This window comes from Stegostoma tigrinum, chromosome 7, assembly GCF_030684315.1.
Source record: "Stegostoma tigrinum isolate sSteTig4 chromosome 7, sSteTig4.hap1, whole genome shotgun sequence".
NCBI classification, from domain to species: Eukaryota; Metazoa; Chordata; class Chondrichthyes; order Orectolobiformes; family Stegostomatidae; genus Stegostoma; species Stegostoma tigrinum.
The window spans coordinates 101,642,075-101,664,122 of NC_081360.1; the positions used below are offsets into that span (position 1 = coordinate 101,642,075).

Genomic DNA, 22,048 nt, shown 5'->3' on the forward strand with positions numbered 1-22,048 from the left:
TTTGTTAACAAGGTTGGGCCACTTTTGCTGTTGTGTTGTTTCATCCAAAAGAATTGCATAATTGTTGCAATACATGCATTTGTTCCTTAAATATTAACCATTATCTATTGACTGCTGTGCCTTTTAATGAAGTTGCCCAGTCTGTTGAAGCCACTTTGCCTGTCACAGCTTCTAAGTTTTCTTTGTTTAGGATTGAGACTGACTGTAGTTTCAGCACGTTCTATCCCAGTGAAGAATTATACTGTGGTATGATCACTTTTTACTAAAAGACCACTCGCAGCAAAATTATTAATTAACCCAGGTCTGGCAGGATCTGTCGAGATAATTCAGAGTTAATGTTTTTTGTATCCAGTGGCCCTCCTTCAGAAAGGTTAACTCTGCTTTCTCTCCACAGATGCTGCCAGACTTGCTGAGTTGCTTGAGCACCATTTGTTCTTGTTTCAGATTTCCAGCGTCTACAGTTCTTTTGTTTATGTTGTTAATTAGCCCCTTCTCATTGCACAAAACCAAATCTAGGATAGCCTATTCCCTGGTTCATTTGTCATCGTATTGGTCTAAATGGCCACCTTAAATACACTTCTGGAATTGTCATTTGTGTAAATGATTTGGATGTGAATATAGGAGGAATGGTTAGTAAGTTTGCAGATGACACCAAAATCAGAGAGGTAGTGAACAGTGAAGAAAGTTAACTCAGAGTACAATGGGACCTTGATCAGATGGGCTGTAGATTGGCAAATGGAGTTTAATCTAGATAAATGTGAGGAGCTGCATTTTGGAAAAGGCAAATCAGGGCAGGACTTGTACATTTAATGTTAAGGTCCTGGCGAGTATTGCTGAACAACAGGTTCATAGTGCCTTGAAAGCAGAATCGCAAGTAGACAGGGTAGTGGAGAAGGTGTTTGGTACACTTGCCTTTATTGGTCAGTGCATTGAATACAGGAGTTGGGAGGTCATGTGGCGGCAGTGCAGTACATTGATTAGGCCACTTTTGGAATACTGCATTCAGTTCCCATCTCCCTGCTATGGAAGAGATGTTAAACACAAAAAGGTTCAGCAAAGATTTACAAGGATGTTGCCAGGGTTGGAGGGTTTGAGCTATAGGGAGAGGCTGAATGGTAGGGACTATTTTGTCTGGAGCGTTGGAGGCTGAGGGGTGACCTTTATAGAGCTTTATAAAAGTCATGAGGGGCATGGATAGGGTAAGTTCCCAAGGTTTTTTTTCCCCCAGGGTAGGGGGAATCCAAAACTAGTGTGCACAGGTTTCAGGTAAGAGAGGAAAGATCTAAAAAGGACCTAAGGGGCAACATTTTCACACAGAAGATGGTGCATGTGTCGTTTGAATTGCCAGAGGAACTGGAGGAGGCATCCTAATGGGTATATGAATAGAAGGATTTAGAGGGATTGGGTGAAATCCCTAGATTAATTTAGGATTTCTGGTTGGCATGGATGAGTTGGACCAAAGGGTCTGTTTCTATGCTGTACATCAATATGACTCCATGACTCTAACTAATCCATCACAGTACCATTGCTAATAAGATTTGTCAAGTCTGGATGTAGATAAGTCACCCAAAATTACTGGAGCTTCCTTGCTGCATGCATCTCTAATTTCCTAATTAATGCCATAGACTGTTCCTATGTGCCGATCACTTAACTTGCTGCTACTATCTGAGGCCAATACACAACTCCTATTTGTGTTTTATACCCCTTATTGCTTATTAGCTCTATCCAGATTGATTCCATATCTAGATTTTCTGCATCAGTAACCTTTCTCACTGTTCTGCCCCTGTCTCCAACAGAATTTCCATTCCAATCTCTCTTCTTGTCCACCAACATTAATTTCACTGTCACTCCTGGTGTTCGACCAGGGATTTGCTAAAACTCATTTCCACAGCCACATCACGTTCCTCAGTGACTGCCTCCAGCTCAGCCTCACCCACGTGGATTCCAACTGAAGTTCTGTCCCTCATGTTTTGAATCCTCCCAGGAGCACAGATATCTCCGTGATGTTCAACATTCCACGGAACGCCGCGCTCACCACATCCTGAGATCCACACTCCGTGCCGTGCCGTGCGGTGCCATATGCGTACTCTCAACATTTCTGTCCAACAGCATCGCAATGTGCTGGCTCAGGACTGCACCGCTCCGCAGTTCCACTTCATCCTCCGGCTCAGTTGTCATGCAGACAAGAAACTTTTTCTTTTCCTTTCAGGCATCAAGGCCACAAGATGCAACAACTCAAAAATACCCATGGCCTTCCGGGACCTACCTCACCTCCCCTTCCCTCCGATTCTACCCCCTCCCCCAAACCCCCCATCTCCTGTCGGGTATTCACTATCCCTCCTAACCTTCTGCTGTCCAATGCTGAACACTCTGTACTCCGCAAAGGCCTCACCTTTATATTTCTGCATCCCCACTTTAATGAATTTTGGGCATGACACGATGTGATGCCGAACCCTTCTTCTGCCGCCTTCGCTTTTGAGCTCATTTCTTTGGACGAGAGTCCACTCCCCGCCCCGCAGACCCCTTTGCCCGACTCCAATACTCTCCTTCCACCTGGACCCCACCAACCTTTTACCTGCACTCAATCTTTTCATTGAGAACTGTTAACATGACATTAGTCGCCTCAATTTCACAGCCCCTTTCCACACATGCAACCTAATTCCCTCCAAACTGACTGTACTCCATGCACTCGGATCTAACCCTGGCTTTGTTATTCAGCCCCTCGATAATGATGGTGCTGTTGTAGTCTGGCGTACTGACCAGTACCTTGCAGAGGCTGAGCGCCAGCTCTTGGATACCTCCTCCTACCTTCCCCTGGACCATGACCCCACCATGGCACATCAGGCGATTGTATCCACTGCAGTTGCAGATCTCATTTCACCCAGTGATCTATCCCCACCACTGCTTCCAAGCTAATAGTCCCCCAACCCTGCACAGCTTGTTTCTACCTCCTGCCAAAAATCCACAAACAGGACTGCCCAGGCAGACCCATTGTTTCACCCTGCTCATACCCCACAGAACTCATCTCTTCCTACCTTGACTCAAGTCTTCCCTCCCCGGTGCAGTCCCTACCCACGTACATCCATGATTCATATGACGCTTTATGCTAGTTTCAAAACTTCCAGTTTACCAGCTCCAGCCACCTCCTCTTTACCACAGATGTGCAATCCCTTTACACACCCGTTCCCCACCCAGGAGGGTATTAGGGTTCTCTGCTTCTTGCTGGAGCAAAACGCTGAACCATCCCCGCCCACCACCACCCTCCTCCATTTGGCTGAGCTTGTCCTCACCCTCAACAACTTCTCTTTCAACTCCTCTCATTTTCTTCAGGTAAGAGGGCTGGCCATGGGTACCCACACGGGCCCCAGTTATGCCTGTCTCTTCACGGGATACGTGGAACATTCCTTGTTCCAGTTCTATTCTGGCCCCCACCCATAACAGTTTCTCTGATACATCGATGATATCATCGGTGCTGCTTCCCTCTCTCGTCTGGAATTGGAAGACTTCATCAATTTCGCCTCCAGTTTCCACCTACTCTAACTTTCACCTGGTCTATCTCTGACTCCTCCCTTCCCTTCCTCACATTTCTGTTTCCATTTCTGGGGAGAGACTGGCCACCAATATCCATTACAAACCCACCGACTCCCACAGCTACTTGGACTATACATCCTCACACCCCACTTCCTGTAAAGACTCCGTTCCATTCTCTCTCTTCCTCCATCTCCATTGCATATGTTCAGATGACGCCAACTTCGACAAGGGAGCCTCCGAAATGTCCACGTTCTTCCTCAGCCAAGGATTCCCCAGTTCCGTTGTCGACAGGGCCCTCAACCAGGTCCGACCCATCTCCTGCACTTCCTCCCTCACCCCTTCTTTTCCCTCCCGCAACAGTGATAGTGTTCCCCTTGTCCTCACCTACCATCCCACCAGCATCCACATCCAGAAGATCATCAGACACCATTTCTGCCACCTCCAGCAAGATGCTACCACCAGACACATATTCCCTTCCCCTCCCTTATCCTCCTTCCACAGAGACCGTTCCCTCCGGGACACCTTGGTCCATACTTCCTTCACCCCCAATACCTCCCCACAGCCCTATGGCATCTTCCCCTGTAACTGGCGAAGGTGCAACACCTGCGCATTTACCTGCTCTCTCCCCAGTATCCAGAGGCCCAAACATACCTTCCAGGCGAAGCAACACTTCTCCTGCACTTCCCGGGGTGTAGACTGCTGCATTCGCTGCACACAATCTGGTCTCCTCTACACTGGGGAAATGAAGCGTAGACTTGGCAACCGCTTCACAGAACATCTATGTTCTCCTCACAAGAAAGACCCTGAACTACCTGTTGTCTGCCACTTCAATGCACCACCCTGCTCCCTGGCCAACATCTCTGTCTCTGGCTTGCTGCAGTGTTCCAGTGAAGCCCAGCGCAAGCTGGAGGAACGACACCTCATTTTCCTCTTGGGGAACCTACAGCCCTCTGGACTCAATATTGACTTCAATAATTTTAGGGCCTTACTCTCCCATGTCCCACTCTCCTACCCCACTCACCAGGCCTTATTATCACAAAGCCTGCCATTACACACACCCTGTTGTTAGTCACTAACAGTCCCCATTAACAACTATTCACCCTTCCAGCCTGATCATTAGCAACTCCTTTGTCTGTCCAACCGTCTTTCCCTCTATTTGGGCTCTATCCTATCGTTTACTCCCTACCCCACCCACCTCCCTATTTTCTGCATCAGTTCTGAGGAAGGGTCACCGGACCCGAAATTTAACTCTTGTTTTCTCCTTCACAGATGTGCTAGATCTGCTGAGCTTTTCCAGCAACTTTGTTTTTGTTCCTGAGCTGTTCATGACTGAGGGGAAAAGGTCATGAGGTCATGTAAGTCTACTGTTCCCCACTCCTCAAAACCATGTCTGTTGTTGGGTTGCCTATTTCCAAATAGCAAATTTGGACATTTCTGCACTGTGTAAGACTAGCATTCAGATACTAAACTCCAAGTAAGGCTGACCCAGACCCAGTATGTATCTTTTGCCTTCCTGTGAAGCTCACTTGCTGTTGTGTATTTTCTGTAAATCCAGGTCGTATTTTTGAGGGAAGCTCCTCACTGATGCTGTCCTCGCTGGATGTTGTGGCTGCTCTGGGGGATGAGACGCTGCTGTGGCCAGGTAACTGGAAATGATAGCACAGGAGCTCACGGAACCTAAGAGCGTTTACTGGATTCAACCAGGGAGAGTGTTGAAAGGGATGTGTGATGAATTTATTAGAGCTGTTTGAGGATATAAGGAGCAAACATGATAAAGGAGAATGAATAATGTATTTGTATTTCCAGAGCATCATTAAGATGCCACATCAAAATTTTACTGCATAAGACAGACATTCACAGATTTTTTTTCTGGGTTGGAAAGTTTAAACAAATGGAGTACCTCGGGGATCAGTACTAGATGCTCAATGATTTCCTAGTCATTAATGACTTAGAGGGGACAGAGAGTAACATATCTAAATTTGCTGACCGTATAAAAATGGATGGGGAGGTCAGGTTGTAATGATGTAAGACATCACAGTGGGGTAACCGACTCCTTGATTAATAATACTACAACACCTCTTCTATTACACCCTGCCCTCTCCAGTCGGAGGAATCCCATACCCTGGGAGTCCTGCCTTCACTCAACCTAATGAGCCCTACTCCTCCCCAGATACCCTTCTCCCCTTAATATCTTAGAATGGGATCCTAGAACATCTTGGGATTGTTCCTAATTTTATCCGCTGGTGTTTTCTTATTCCTCCTCCTTTGCTCTCCAAATTTCTTTCCTAAGAAACCCCATGCATTTTCTGTACTCCACCAAGGGGCCCTGTTGATTTGCTCCATCATACCTGTTAAAAGTCTCTCTTCATTCTTATCCAGATTTGAATATTCCTAGACTTCCATTAGGGTTCTGTGAGCTTGTTGCTCCTCTGTGTCACCCTAAAGGGGACATGCTGGCTTTACTCTCCCCATTTCCCTTTTGAATGCTCAATTTCTCACCCCACTGTTCTGCGATACAGTTGCCCACAAGTAGCTGTTTACAGTTTACTTTAGCCAAATCATGCCTTATTTTAATAAAATCTACCTTGCCCCAATCCAAAATCCTTTCTTACTATCACGAAAATACTCAGCCATTGTCACCTTTCCAGCTTTTCTAGAAATCATAGAATCCCTACAGGGTGGAAAGCAGGCCATTGAGACCGGACCCACTCCTACATTTTCCACGGCTAATCCACCTAACCAACAAATCCGTGGAGGCCGTGGGCAATTTAGCGTGGCCAACCCACCCTAACCTGCATGTCTTTGGACTGTGGGAGGAAGCCAGAACACAAAAGAGGAAACCCACGCAGACACGGGGAGAATGTGCAAACTCCACACAGACAGTCGCTCAAGGCTGGAATCAAACCCAGGTCCCTGGCACAGTGAGACAGCAGTGCTAACCACTGAGCCACCATGCCATTCCACCCATTTTGGGGCTTTGTTCACCAGAATTACATGCTGCGTTACACCATCCTGATTCCACAGGTCCTAGTGATTCAGGGAAATCCTCCCACCTACAGCAAGTCTTGAGCCATGCATTCATCTGCCCTGTTCTCCTATCTCTGTACTCACTAGCATGTGGTGCCAAATAGATCTTTGAAATCTCCAGGGAGTTAGTGGCTGGGAGGAGCTAGCATGGAAGAAAAGTTGAGGCCTGAGGATCTTATAGAATGGTCGGGTGCTACTGAGGGGCTGAGTGGCCTAATCCTCCTGCTTCTTTTTTTTAATGCCCCTTTATTTCTTCCTTTTGTAGTCACCATCATTGAGACCAACTTTCACTTCCAGATTTATTAAACAGATTTAAATTCCAGTACATGGAATGGTAGAGTTTGAACCCATTCCATGAGAGTATATGCCTGGGCCTCTGGATTAATGACCCAAAGACATTGTCAGTACACCTCCATCTACCCCTAGGTTTCAAATTGACTGAAATTGACACTTAACTTCATGTACCTTCTTCAATGTGGTAAAAATTAGTGGGAGCCTGTTCATCTAAAATTGAACTTTAAACAAACATGGTTGAACGCAAGCCATAAGTGGACATTTCATATAACTTATTGTGTTAAGTAGTTGTTGTCTACATAATTGTTTGTTGGGCACTCCCCCCCCCCCCCCCCCCGCCGACGCCCACCACCCCCCCAACCCCCGACCCGGCCACCCCCACCCACCCAACTCAACCACCCCCAAGCCCCCCCACCACTGTAAACCCACTGCTGATGTGGGTGACAGAATATGGTTGTGAATAGCCATTCAGCTCATCAGCCTCATGCTGGGAAAATGAACAAACCATTTGTCAGCAGTGTCAATACAGCAAGGTAGTAGTTGTCCAGATAGAATTATCCTCTCTCTTCACCTCCATCACATTCCCTCCCCAAACTCCCCTCCCCTTCCGCCGACTAGTTCTCCTCGCTCACTACCTGCACTCTGCCTCTGGTATCTGCTGGCTGTTTATAGTTCTACAATTTTCAATTCGGTAAGGAAATGCAAGGAATAAAGTTTGTATTCAAACTGAGGATTCCACTCAGAATTCCTTAAGGATATTTTCAATCACAGTTAGGAGAGAATACTTTTCTCCCTTTCTAACATGTTGACCCAAGCCAAGCATTTTTTGGTTATTGTAGTGTAAATATCCCTCTACTCTAGAACTGAAAGTAAGACTGTCTCAACACTGTCACTGTCGAATATTTGCTGGCTGGGTTCGGCGTAGTGGTTACATTCAAAATAAATATCCTTAATCTTCCTCAACACTGTCCCTATCAAACACCCCCAGGACAGGGACAGCAAGGAGTTAGACGCAGAGTAAAGCTCTCTCTACATTTTCCCCAACAAACACTGGCTTCCATGACTTTTGAATGCAACAAAGGAAAAACCTGTGTTCAGTCCTGACTCTCTTGTTTGTGTAGCCATGTAGGAGACTGTATTATCTTGTATCATTAATTAACAGAAGTCTTGTGAATCCTGACTTCTTGGTATTTCATATTTGGATCTATCGCAGGTGAGATAACAACTCTTAAGTTACCTGTTTTTGGCACTGAAATCAGGGACCATCAAATTGTAGGTGGAATCTGAAATGAGAATTGTTCACTTTTCATTTCCAGGTCACGAATATGCACAAGATAACCTGATGTTTGCTGCTTCAGTTGAACCAAACAATCCTGCTATTTTCAACAAGCTTGACTGGGTACTGCACCAGAGGCACGAGAAACATTGCACAGTGAGTAAAACAGCATGAATAGAATCCACATCACAGAATAGGCCATGCTTCTCTTCCCAGCCTACCTCATGTTAACCTATCGGTGTATTCCATTGCCCCCCCTTCAATCTAATTCTCTCTTAAATGTGTCTATGCTTAAGCCATCACTCCCTCCACCACTGACTCACGGTCACAGTAGTGTGTCCCATTTGCAAATTGCTGTGCAGCAACTCAGCAAGGCTCATTGGACAGCACCTTCCAAAGCTACGACCACTTCCATCCAGAAGGATAAGAACAGCAGACATCAGCATTCCCTGCAAGTTCCCCTTCAAGCCAGTCAACATCCTGACTTGGATATCAGTTACAGTTCCTTTGGTGTTAATGGGCCAGATTTTGGAATTCTCTTTCAGACAGCATTGTGCACATGGAGAGCAAAAATTCAAGAAGACAGCTCACCACCACCTTCACAAGGGCCATAAGTATGACACCAACATCCTGTGGAAGAATTTTTAGAATATGCTTTTCACCTCATCCTTTCCCTGCGATAGTGAGCTTCACATTGTCACCAGTCTGCATTCCAGTAGACAAACCCCAGCACCCTTTCCAGTTTATTCACAGACTGGTGACGATGTCAAAATATGCAGCCAGACCCCTGGTTCTCATTCCCTGTATAGGATTGAGCTCTGCAGAATCTGATTCAGAAGCTAGAAGTGAATAACCAAGCGAAAGGCTAACTTTTATCTGAAGAAACTAGGTGTACATCTATGCCATTAAAACTGCCTGGATGTGAGTTTGCTCGCTGAGCTGGAAGGTTAGTTTTCAGATGTTTCATCACTTTTTTTTTATTTGAAAAAATATACTTTATTCACAAGATGTACGAAAAAATAAAACATATTTATACACCTACCCAGTCATACAAGCCGCTCCGGGTTACCCAGGGGTACGTACACCAACGAAAGCAAAAAAAAAATCAAAGCAAAGCAAATAAAATACCCCGGCAGTCGTCACCCCACACAGTCCCAGTTGGCCCCCTGACCAGTTGGGGAAGGCGCCAGCTGGGCCCAGTTACCAGATAGGGCCCTTTTTTCTATTCTGGACGAGGGGTTTCATACGGTGGTCTTGCCCCACCGCGCCTTGGCGGCGGCTGCCCCAAGCTTCAGCGTGTCCCTCAGCCCATAGTCCTGACCTTGGAGTGCGCCAGTCTGCAACACTCGGTCGGGGTCAGTTCTTTCAGCTGGCAGACCAGCAAGTTGCGGGCAGACCAAAGAGCGTCTTTCACCGCATTGATGGTCCTCCAGGCGCAGTTGATGTTGGTCTCGGTGTGTGTCCCCGGAAACAGCCCGTAGAGCACGGAGTCCCGCGTCATGGAGCTGCTCGGGACGAACCTCGACAAATACCACTGCATCCCCCTCCAGACCTCCTGCGCATAGGCACACTCCAGAAGGAGGTGAGTAGTAAGTAGTGACACTTGGTGTTTGCGTACTGAGGATCTACGCACAGCTTGATGCAGCCGCACACAAAGGTAACCGTCAGGGCGAGGGTGGCGTTCGGTACACCCTTTCCCCCATTTTCCAGGTCTTTGTACATGGTGTCCCTGCGGACCCGGTCCATCCTCGACCCCCAAATGAAGTGGAAGATGGCCTGGGTGACCGCAGCGGCGCAGGTCCAGGGAATAGGCCAGACCTGTGCCACATACAAAAGTACCGAAAGCCCCTCGCACCTGACAACCAGGTTCTTACCCGCGATGGAGAGGGACAGGAGCGTCCACCTGCCCAGCTTCTGCTTCAATTTAGAGATACGCTCCTCCCAAGTCTTAGTGCACGCCCCAGCTCCACCAAACCAAACACCCAGCACCTTCAGGTAGTCTGTCCTGACGGTGAAGGGGATGAAGGAGCGGTCGTCCCAGTTCCCGAAGAACATGACCTCGCTCTTACTCCTATTGACTTTGGCACCCGAGGCACCAGATGTCCAACAGTCTACTCACCGACCGACGATCGGTGCAGAAGACGGCGACATCGTCCATGTACGTGGAGGCCTTGACCTGAAGGCCTCCACTGCCTGGGATAGTCACGCCCTTCAGGCTCACGTCCTTCCTGATGGATGCGGCGAAGGGCTCCACACAGCACATGAACAAGGCAGGAGAGAGCGGGCAGCCCTGCCTGACTCTAGATCTGACGGGAAAACTGTCCAATTCCCACCCGTTGATCGAGACAGCGCTAACGATGTTGGCATAGAGCAGCCGGATCCAATTGCGGATGCCCTCCCTGAACCCCAGTTTGGAGAGGACGTCTCTCATGTAAGCATGAGAGACCCTGTTGAAGGCCTTCTCCTGGTCCAGGCTGACGAGGCAGGTGTCCACCCGCCTGTCCTGTATGTAGGCGATCGTATCCCTGATGAGCGCGAGGCTCTCAGCGATCTTCCTGCCCAGCACAGCGCAGGTTTGGTCAGGGTGAATCACTGACTCCAGGACAGACCTGACCCGGTTGGCTATGACCTTGGCCAGGATTTTGTAGTCCACATTCAATAGTGAAATGGGACACCAATTCCTAATTTCTTCCCTCTCCCCCTTCCTCTTGTAAATGAGGGTGATGATGCCCTTCCTCATGGACTTGCACATTTCCCCTGCCCGAAGCGCACTATCGTACACCTCCAGCAGGTCCTGGCCGACCAGGTCCCACAGATCGGAACACGGCTCGACTGGTAAGTCGTCGCTTCCGGGAGTCCTATTCCTCTCCAAGGACTTGAGGGCTCTGGTCAGCTCGTCCAGGGATATCGGCCGGTCCAGCCACTCCCTCGTGCCGTTGTCTAAGACCTCCGTGATAGACGACAGGAACAACTCGGAGGCCGTGCTGTCCGTGGGCTTCGTGTCGTACAGTCCGGCATAGAAGGATCTGCTGATCCTCAAAATGTCGGGCCGAGACGACGTCACCGAGCCGTCGTCCTCCTTCAGCCGGCTAAGCACAGAGCTCTCTTTGTGTACCTTCTGAAAGAAGAAACGCGAGCACGTCTCGTCCTGCTCCACGGAGCGGACCCTGGACCGGAAGATTATCCGGGAGGCCTCCGCGGCGAAGAGCGAGGCTTGCTGGCCCCTCACCTCGCGGAGGTCCTCCGTGACATCGACCCCCATCAACTGCAGAAGGAGCAGGTTCTGCACCCTTTTCTGGAGTCGTGACAGCTTTCCCCGCCTCTCTCTTGCCTTCTGAACACCCTTGAGGACAAAGAACCTCTTGATGTTCTCCTTCACCGTCTCCCACCAGTCGCCTGGAGACTCAAAGAGGGGTTTCACGGTTCTCCAACTGGCGTACTCCCTCTTAAGCTCCTCGACATTCTCTGGGGTCAACAGAGTCGTGTTGAGCTTCCACGTCCCCTTGCCGGCTGGCTGGTCGTCCTGTAAGTGACAGTCGGCCAGCAGGAGGCAGTGGTCAGAGAAGAACACCGGCTCGACGTCGGTGGACCTGACCGAGAACGTCCGTGACACAAACAGGAAGTCTATCCTTGAGCGGATAGACCCGTCTGGCCGCGACCAGGTGTACCTCTGCTGCGCTCCGTCTGTAGGGGTGCTGAAGACTTCGAGCAGCTTGGCGTCCTTCACCGTGCCCATCAGGAATCTGGACGTGACGTCCAGTTGACTCCCCCCACCCGCTGTCCCCACGCCGGATCTTCCATCTGCATCGATGATGCAGTTGAAGTCTCCGCTTAGGATGACCGGCTTGGACGTAGCCAGCAGGGGTGGAAGCCGCTGCAGGAGGGCCAACCGCTTGCTCCGTACCGCTGGGACGTACGCGTTGATCAGCCTCAGGGGAGCGTTCCTATAGGTGATGTCAGCCACTAGGAGGCGCCCCCCCACCACCTCCTGAACTTGAGAGATGGTGAGGTTGCGCCCCCGCAGCAGAATAGCCAGGCCCGAGGAGCGACAGTCGTTACCCCCCGACCAGATCGAAGGCCCACAGGTCCAGGCGCCGGACCATTTCCCGTACCTGCCGAGGTGCGGTACCCTGCACTCCTGTGGAAACAGGAGGTCCGCCCCGATGGTGGTCAGGTAGGCCAACGTGGACACACATCTCGCGGTTGACTTGATGCTGCGCACGTTAATGCTCGCAATTCGTACCCCCATTGTGGGCAGTGACCGCAGTACCCTCCCCAAGCCCAAGGTCCAGCCCCTCCATCTGTCCCTTCATGCCAATTGCCCGGGCTAACTGCTGGACGCTCTCCGGGCTCAGGAAACCGTCCATGCTGCCTTCCGGGTGGCATCCCCCCCGTCAGGGGTGAGGAGGCAGGCGGGTCCGGTTCCGGGTCAGGCTGGGGACGCGCTGTTTCCTCCTTCCCGCCTGGAAGTTCCGGGGGGCCCTCCAGTGCTCCAGCGACACTTGACTGGGTGTCGGAGGGAGCCTCAGGACGCCTCCCGTCACCTGGAAGCGGGGTGCTGCTTTCCTTCTCCCCCGAGATCTTTAACTTCTGCTTCGCGTGGGCCCTCTCCGAATCCCCCTCGTCAGAGGAGCTCTTATAGCCCCCCTGTAGCTGCCTCTTCCCGCCTGATGGTTGCGGTTCCTGGGCCCGTCGATGCACCTTCCTCCTCGCTTTCCGGACTGTTGTCTACTCCCCTGGGTCGCCTGTCGCCGCCTCCATCGACTCCGGGTTGTCAGGGGTGGAATCGGAGCCTGCAGGGGTGCTTTGCTGGCCTCGGGCCCATCCTGCGGGGCTGGGCCCTCCTGCACGGCCTGGCCCTCCTGCACATTAGTGGGGTCCTTGCTGGGCCCTGGTGCCTTCCTCTCCTCCGGGGGGGCTGGTCCCGCATTGCCCCTGCTGGCGACCTGGGCATAGGTGGTCCCCTGCCGCGGGCATGCCCTATAGAAGTGGCCCGCTTCCCCGCAAAGGTTGCAGCTTCTCTCTCGTGGGCAATCCTTTGCAAGGTGTCCCTCCTCCCTGCAGTTCCTGCAGATGGTGGCTTTGCAGTCGGCCGCCACGTGACCTGACCTACCACAGGCATGGCAGACTTTAGGTTGCCCTGCATAGGTCAGGTAGCCCCTGCTCCCGCCGATCGCGAAGCTGGACGGTGGATGTACGACATTCCCGTCCGCGCCCATCCTCCGCGTCACCTTGACCTGCCTCTTACGGGTCCATGATGTCAGGTCCCCTTCCACCTTCACGTAACTTCCGAGGAAGGTCAGGACATCAACTGCTGGCACATGCGGGTTGTACATGTGTACAGTCACCATACGGCTCCTCTGCGCTGGCATCACGAACAGCGGGACAGCGGTCAATACAGAGAGGGGACCCTCACCTCCTTTCTCCTTGAAAACCTCCAGGAAGCGCTCACAAAGCTTGGCACTCCTGAAGGTCACATCGTAAAAACCTCCTCCGGGGAAATCCTGCAGGCAGTAAATGTCCGCAGCAGCGAACCCGCAACAGTCCAACAGGACCCTCTTCACGAAGAAGGTGCGGTCCACAGGTGCACCTTCATCCACCTTCTTTACAGAAACACGGATGGTGTTCCGGACCCCCTGACCTGGGGCACGAGCACTTGCCGCAGCCATCATTGCAGGTTGGCTGCTCCCCTGAACCAGCGTTAGGCCGAAGCCAGCATTAAGATCCACTGGTCGCAAGGGTGCACAGCCAACCCGACGTCCTCCTTTCACCTCCAAGACAGCACTCTCCTCCTCTCGGTCCACAAGAGAGTGGTTCTTTATTTTGTTCCAGATGTAAGCTGGTTCACTGAGCTTGAAGGTTTGTTCCCAGATGTTTTATCACCATTCTAGGTAACATCAACAGAGAGCCTCCGACAAAGCGCTGGTGTTATGTCCCGCTTTCTATTTATCTGTTTAGGTTTCCTTGGGTTGGTGATGTCATTTCCTGTTCTTTTTCTCAGTGGGTGGTAGATTGCTCCAAATCAGTGTGTTTGTTGATGGAGTTCCGGTTGGAATGCCATGCTTCTGGGAATCTTTGTGCGTGTCTCTGTTTGGCTTGTCCTAGGATGGATGTGTTGTCCCAATCAAAGTGGTGTCCTTTGTCATCTGTATGTAAGGATACGAGTGATAGTGGGTCATGTCGTTTTGTGGCTAGTTGATGTTCATGACATGACCCACTATCACTCGTATCCTTACATACAGATGAGGAAGGACACCACTTTGATTGGGACAACACATCCATCCTAGGACAAGCCAAACAGAGACACGCACGAGAATTCCTAGAAGCATGGCATTCCAACCGGAACTCCATCAACAAACACATTGATTTGGAGCCAATCTACCATCCCCTGAGAAAAAGAACAGGAAATGACATCACCAAACGCAGGAAATGACATCACCAACCCAAGGAAACCTTACCAGATAAATAGAAAGCGGGACATAACACCAGCGCTTCGTCGGAGGCTCACTGATGATGTTACCTAGAATGGTGACAAAACGTCTGAAAACTAACCTTCCAGCTCAGCGAGCAAACTCACATCCAGAACCTCAACCTGAGCTACAAATCTTCTCAAAACTCATTAAAACTGCCTTTTGTCTTCCAGTCGCTGGCAGACCTCCCTGTCTATGTAACCTCTGCCAGCTTTGCATCTCTTCAAGATCTCTGCTCTTCTCATTGCATTCTTTCAGCGTTCCCCCCACATCCCCCGTCTGTCTTCCCCACCTACCTCCCCTGTCCTTTTAAGAAGCCCTGTAAAATTTGTTGCTTTGACCAAGGTTTTGGTCAGTTGTCCTGTTCTTTTGTGTGCATCTGTCATCTTTGTTGTTGATGGAAATGCTACCTGTTGTTTTCCCAAGATCACCCTCAAGTTTGTCATGTACTTTTTTTTAAATTCAATCACTGGACATGGACGTCACTGGCCAGGCCAGTGTTTATTGCACCCCCCCCCCCCCCCCCCCCCCCCCCAATAACCCAGAGGGCAGCTGAGAGTTAACCACATTGCTATGGGTCTGGAATCTCATGTCGGCCAGACCACATCAGGATGGTGGATTTCCTTCCCTAAAGGCCATTACAGAACAAGACGGGTTTTTCCAACAGTCAGTTTCATGAATATCATTAGACTGTTAATCCCAAACTCTTTTTATTAAATTCAGATTCCACTATCTGCTGTGGCGGGATTTGAGCCTGAGTTCCCAGGATATTACCTGGGTCTTTGGATTAATAGTCTCGTGATTATACACAAGACTCTTCCCTTCTATGTCATGACTAGATGTGTGAGGTGGAAGATTCTAGGTCATTTGACTGTCGACACATTGCACGCTGCTTGATTCTGTTCCTGGTGGTTGCATCAGTTTGATTTCTCGTTGGGAGTCAGTGGAACGTGAAAAAGTCGAGAGATTGTGTTCTCATTCCAAACTGAACTCGTTCTTTGCTTCATTGCAGTGCCCTTCGACAATTGGGGAAGAGAAGGAGTACAATCCATTTTTGCGAACTCACTCCAGCGATTTGCACGTAGCCCTTGGGGTTGAGCGGCAACTTGACGAAGACTGGACATGCTTCAGATCCAGGGTCCTGGAGGAGGTCCGCAAGCGTAAAGATATTTTCAATTATAGATAGCATTCCGAAGAGTGGACCATTTTCCTTATTATCATTACTTTTTCTGTCTTCTTCATCCCTTATCATTCTCTCCTGTTTTCCCTCTCACAATGGACTCTGAATCACTCTCTGTTTCTTCCCCGCTCTCAGTATTCGCTCTCACTTGCTCCCTAGCCCCCTATTCTTCTCCCTCTTTGTGCTGTCTTTGTCTTCACAATTCTCCATTCCTGTTTGTGCAAGAAGTTTCAACAACATGCACCTAAGTATCAAATGGAAACATTGGTGCGAAGAACAATCGAGAAGATTGCATGAGAACGATTGATCGATCAGGGAGCCTTTTTGCTATGGTATAGTTCCCTCGGTAGTGTAAATATCAATTCTGTGAATTTTTTGATGTGATGTACAGCTTTATCATGTTTGCCATCTGAATTTTTCTTCCTAAGAGTGAGTCATGCTAATGCAATGGATGCTCTCCCTTTATTTATAGATCACCAAAAACAAACACACAGCTGCGAAGGTACGAGGAATGTCCAAAGTATATTGTACATGAAGCCTTTACCACTAGAAACTCAAATACAGGATGTCTGCTAGTGTTCACTGAGTTGTGTTTTTAGTTAAATAAGGATGGGGATAGAGGCAACACCAAATAAAGTCAGATTGTAAAAAAACTCTCACCTCTTTACTGTAAGGTTGACACTAACATTAACTTCCACTTTCTATTGATCATAGCAGCAAGTTGATGCTTGTTTGGCAATATTGATGTAGGAGCAGATTGGAGGGAGCTTTACTCTGTATCTAACCTCACGTTATCTTTGTACTGGATGTGTTTGATGGGACGGTGTTGAGGATGCTAAACTTATAGGTTAAAAGTATAGGGAGATCTTTTTCTTTAAGTTTAAAGGACTGAGGGTGCTTTACTCTGCGATTAACCTTGTTTTGTACCTGTTCTGGGAGTGTTTGATGGAGACAACATAAAGGCAGCTTTACTCTGTATCTATCCCTGTGCTGTACCTGCCCTGGGAGTATTTGATGGGCACTGGGTGCCTGAAACAAAATGGGTTTGAGCACTAACCCACCCCACCACCTCATCAATCTGCACGTAAATATAAAGCAATATGTAGCATGTGTTGGATTGTGATTTATGTAACAGATGGCACTTCTCCCAGAGTAGGACCTTGGTTGCATACTGCACTTGAACTGCAGAAGCAGGATAGCAGTGTTTTGTGTAATATCATTCCATCGACTTTGAGAGAATTCTCTCAATATGTAATGTTGGAACAGCAGGACATTAAATGGGGCTATTCTCCAAATCAGCAGCAATTGGTCTTGGAATCCTGATAGAGACATCTGGGTATAAAATCTTTATTTTATTTACTTCACTGGAAAGAAAATAAATTGCTGCTGTAAATTCAGGTGTAAAGTTAATAAATTAATTTTGATGTCAAATCTTTAATGTGCTCCAGGGATGCTGTATTATCAAATTTCTATTAAAAAAAAAGCCTTACTTCATCTTGTATTTAGCCTTTCTTTGTCACATTTCATGATCATTATTGGATTGAAGGAAAGAAAGTTGATGATTTTATACTGGCCTCAGGGTTAAAAGTCCTGACAAGCCTATATGTATTGTCTCAAATCATTAAAGTGTGTCCCTTAATGAAGGTCTGGGAGGGCTGACTCTCATGCAAAAGCGCTGCAGTTTTAGTTTTTGAGAGAATGAGAAGGAAATTGCTGGAAGATTACGATTAGATTTGTGGTATCCTTTCTGGTAAAACTTGTCATCCTTTTACTGCATTCTTATGTGACAAGTAAAATTGAACACTGGTTTCCTTTTGTGTAAGTTAAGGTACCTAGTCCAGTAGTACTTATATCAAAGATCTTGAGACAGCACCTTCCAAACCCACGACCACTTCCATCTACAAGGACAAGGGCAGCAGATACATGGGAACGCCACCCCCTGCAAGTTCCCCTCCGAGCCACTCACCATCTTGACGTGGAACTGTATTGGCATTCCTTCACTGTCACTGCGTAAAAATCCTGGAATTCCCTCCCTAAGGGCATTGTGGGTCAACCTACGGCAGGTGGACTGCAGCAGTTCAAGGATGCAGCTCACCCCCACCTTCCCAAGGGGCAACTAGGGATGGGTAAGAAATGCTGGGCCCAGCCAGCGACACCCATGTCCCACAGGAGAATATAAACACTGATGCGCAGGATTAAATTTGTGAACATCTGCCAAATAACAACAGGAATTAAACCTTGCAAAAAATAAACGATATGTTGCTGAAGCTGTTTTGTTTTGCACTGAATCAAATTTCAAACAGTTTTCACAACTTGTACTACTTGAGAAAGTGGTACTGATTGGCTGAGGAGTTTCCATGGAAAAACAGTAGGAAACTATTGGCTCCTGGCAACATAAGTCCTTTTGTTTGTATTAAATAGGCTTCTGTGTATGAGTGTATATCACATCTAACAAACATAAATGTCTTTACCATACAAGCTCGATTATTAATGCATCTTTTAGCACAGCCAGGATAATTTAGCAAATACTGTCTAACCATACAAGCACAGCTAACATGTTGTTTATGTAGACTTGGAGAACTCCAATATGTTGCTATGGGAAAGTCAGCAGGGGACTCTAGGCTCCCCAATCTGGCAGCTCTTGTTGAATCACCTTGACAGTGCTAATAACCACACCAACAGCCAATTTGAGATGATAATCAGGTTTGTTACATGACTTCTTTACATTTATTGGAAACGATTTTTGTTCATACACCAGGGCCCCACTCTTTGCAAACAAAAGGAATGTGTTCAAACCTTGAACCATTTCAAATTCTTTTTCCTGGAGCTCGAGGATTCTAGTTCCCTGTTGCTTCGTCTACCCAAGCAGTTGTCATACTCAGTCAATTCACTGTGATATAAATTGTTGTGATCGTTTGAAATTTAGCATTCTTGATTTCGTAGAATCCCTACAGTGTGGAAACAGGCCCTTCGGCCCAACAAGTCCATACCAACCCTCAGAAAATCCCACCCAGACTCATCCCCAATAACCCACCTAATCTAAACATCCCTGAACACTACAGGCAATTTAGCATGGCCAATCCACCCTAACCTACACATCTTTGGACTGTGGGAGGAAACCGGAGCACCTGGGGGAAACCCACGCAGACACAGGGAGAATGTGTAAACTCCACACAGACAGTCGCCCGAGGGTGGAATCAAACCCAGATCCCTGGTGCTGTGAGGCTGCAGTGCTAACCACTGAGCCACCGTGCTGTCCCCATTTGGTTCTCATGAGTGCAAAGCCAAAGTCTTAAGCATTTCATTGTTTTTAGTAATAATCATCAATATAGTACTCAATATTCATGACTAATTGATGCCAGGGTTTCCAACACTCAGCTCAGATGTGTCACATTGAGCACAGCACCTTGGTGAAGAAAATAACTTGCATTTATGTAGTGCCTTGCACAGCCTTTGAACATTCTGAAGCACTTGTGGAAGGGTAGCTGCTAATGTAAGTATATGAGGCAGCCATTTTGAACAGAGCAAGTTACCACAGATAGCAAATATGATGTTATCCAAATACTGTCTTTGTAATACAAAAACAGAAGTTGCTGGGACAGCTCAGCAGGTCTGGTGGCATCTGTGAGGAGAAATCGGAATTAACATTTCTGGTCCGGTGACCCTTCCTCAGTTACAGCCTGCCAGTTCTTTCATTTTGTATTTAGTGTCTTTCTGATGTCAGTTTTGGAAATGTCAGGAGACTCAGAGAGGTCCTCTATTCTCGCAGATAGTGCTGTGGGATCACTGCATAGGTCAAGTGTCAATCCCTCAAAGACATTAAAACAAAAGCAAAATAGTGCAAAACTGGAAACCTAAAGCTTAGCAATCTTTGTTTCAACTGGCACCTTATAAACTGGTAGGCTCGATAAACCGGCAAAAATTATATACTTCAAATGTTGTGAATTTACTGTATTATGCTGACCAATTTTTTTAAAGATTTATGTGCCTCAATATAAATATTTATTCAAGTGAATGGTCAGATGAAATATCAATAGTTGATTCAGTTTCAGTTCAAATTTCTTCTCAAATACTGTGATCTACCACGATGTCCAAGTAGTCAGTCAGTGGTGCGAGTGAGAAGGCTCTCTGCTGGTAAGTTTTATTTAAGGCAAAGTTGCATTTTATTTCAGTGATTTATACTATAACTAGAATATAACAGTGATATGTCTATGTATATCCTCTGCATTATGTTTTGAGTACTTAGTGTGTGCTTTAATATTGACTTCTTGATTACCCGGAATATTTGATCATCTGACCTGCTCCTGGTCAGATGATCAAATATTCCGGGGGTCCCATTGGTTCTGGTTAACAAAATGTTTGCTGTAGAAACAAAGTGCTGAAGAAGGTGCGGCGTCCTCTACATTGGGGAAACCAAGCGGAGGCTTGGGGACCGCTTTGCAGAACACCTCCGCTCAGTTCACAACAAATAACTGCACCTCCCAGTCGCAAACCATTTCCACTCCCCCTCCCATTCTCTTGATGACATGTCCATCATGGGCCTCCTGCAGTGCCACAATGATGCCACCCGAAGGTTGCAGGAACAGCAACTCATATTCCGCCTGGGAACCCTGCAGCCTAATGGTATCAATGTGGACTTCACCAGTTTCAAAATCTCCCCTTCCCCCACTGCATCCCTAAACCAGCCCAGTTCATCCCCTCCCCCCACTGCACCACACAACCAGCCCAGCTCTTCCCCCCCACCCACTGCATCCCAAAACCAGTCCAACCTGTCTCTGCCTCCCTAACCGGTTCTTCCTCCCACCCATCCCTTCCTCCCACCCCAAGCCGCACCCCCAGCTACCTACTAACCTCATCCCACCTCCTTGACCCGTCCGTCTTCCCTGGACTGACCTATCCCCTCCCTACCTCCCCACCTACACTCTCTCCACCTATCTTCTTTACTCTCCATCTTCGGTCCGCCTCCCCCTCTCTCCCTATTTATTCCAGTTCCCTCTCCCCATCCCCCTCTCTGATGAAGGGTCTAGGCCCGAAACGTCAGCTTTTGTGCTCCTGAGATGCTGCTTGGCCTGCTGTGTTCATCCAGGTCTGGCAGCATCTTTAGCGAGAGAAAAAAAAAGTCAACATTTTGAGATCACACAGTGTGGAGCGGGAGGAACACAGCAGGCCAGGCAACATCAGAGGAATAGGAAAGTTGGCATTTCTGAGCTCCCTTCCACTCCTCCCCCATTTCTGAAGAAGGGTCCTGACCTGAAATGTCAACTTTGCTGCTCCTCTGATGCTGCCTGGCCTGCTGTGTTCCTCCTGCTCCACACTGTGTTATCTCTGACTCCAGCATCTGTAGTTCTTGCTATCTCTGAACACTTTGAGATCAGTTTGATGTCCTCAGAATTTAGACTTCCACTCCACCTTCCCACTTTTCCCTATCACACTTTTATTTCTCTACAAATAAATATCTATCTCAGCATTGAATGCACCTAGTGATACAGCATTGACAGCTTTCTGCGGTAAAGAATTCCATAGATTCACTGCTGTCAGAAAAAAATCTTCCACATTTCTGTCTTAAATGGGTGAGATTGTTCAGAGATTGTAGTCTCCCATCTTGGACTCTCCCACTGCCTCTCCACAACAACCCTGTCAAGCCCCCAAAGAATCTTTTATATTTCCAAAAGGTTTCATCTCATTTTCCTAACCCCCAAACTCAATGTGCTCAACCTTTCGTAAAATCCTTCCATACCTGAGATCAATCTACTGAACCTTCCCTGGACTGCCAATGCTGTATATCTTTCCATTAATACGGATACCAAAACTGTGCACCACCCATGGGGACAGCATGGTGGCTCAGTGGTTAACACTGCTGCCTCACAGCACCAGGGACCCACTTTCGATTCCACCCTCAAGTGTGGAGTTGCATGTTCTCCCCGTGTCTGTGAGTTTCTTCCAGGTGCTTTGGAGGTTCTCACAGTCTCAAGGTGTGCAGGCTGGGTGGATTGGCCATGCTAAATTGCCCCATAGTGTCCAAGGATGTGTAGGTTAGTGTGAAGTGCGGGGTTACAGGGATAGCATACAGGGAGTGGGTCTGAGTGGGGTCTTTGGAGGGTTGGTGTGGACTCAATGGACAGAGCGATCTGTTTCCACAGTGTATGGATTCTGTGATTCCCCAAGTGGGATGGCATCACAAGGCATATATTCTCCTCCCCTCCCATATCAGCATTCCTCAGGGACCATTCCCTTTGGGACACCCTGATTCACTTCTCCAATCTCAACACC

At 48.2% G+C, this 22,048-nt stretch overlaps 1 protein-coding gene across 2 annotated transcripts in view; it reads left to right on the top strand.

Annotated features, from left to right (window-relative positions):
• Window positions 1–17,257, top strand: part of pnkd (PNKD metallo-beta-lactamase domain containing) — a 45,832-nt gene extending 28,575 nt beyond the window's left edge. Inside the window, exons 7-10 of one of the 2 annotated variants that reach the window (XR_009445968.1) lie at window positions 5,087–5,173; window positions 8,169–8,284; window positions 15,611–16,110; window positions 16,251–17,257. Coding sequence is in view for 1 of the 2 variants with exons in the window: in XM_059647562.1 (XP_059503545.1) it covers window positions 5,087–5,173; window positions 8,169–8,284; window positions 15,611–15,784 (377 nt within the window). In the remaining variant the exon portion in view is untranslated. Of the gene's footprint in view, window positions 1–5,086; window positions 5,174–8,168; window positions 8,285–15,610 lie in introns of both variants that reach the window. The other variant, XM_059647562.1, reaches the window with a different exon arrangement.
• The last annotated feature ends 4,791 nt before the right edge of the window (window positions 17,258–22,048 follow it).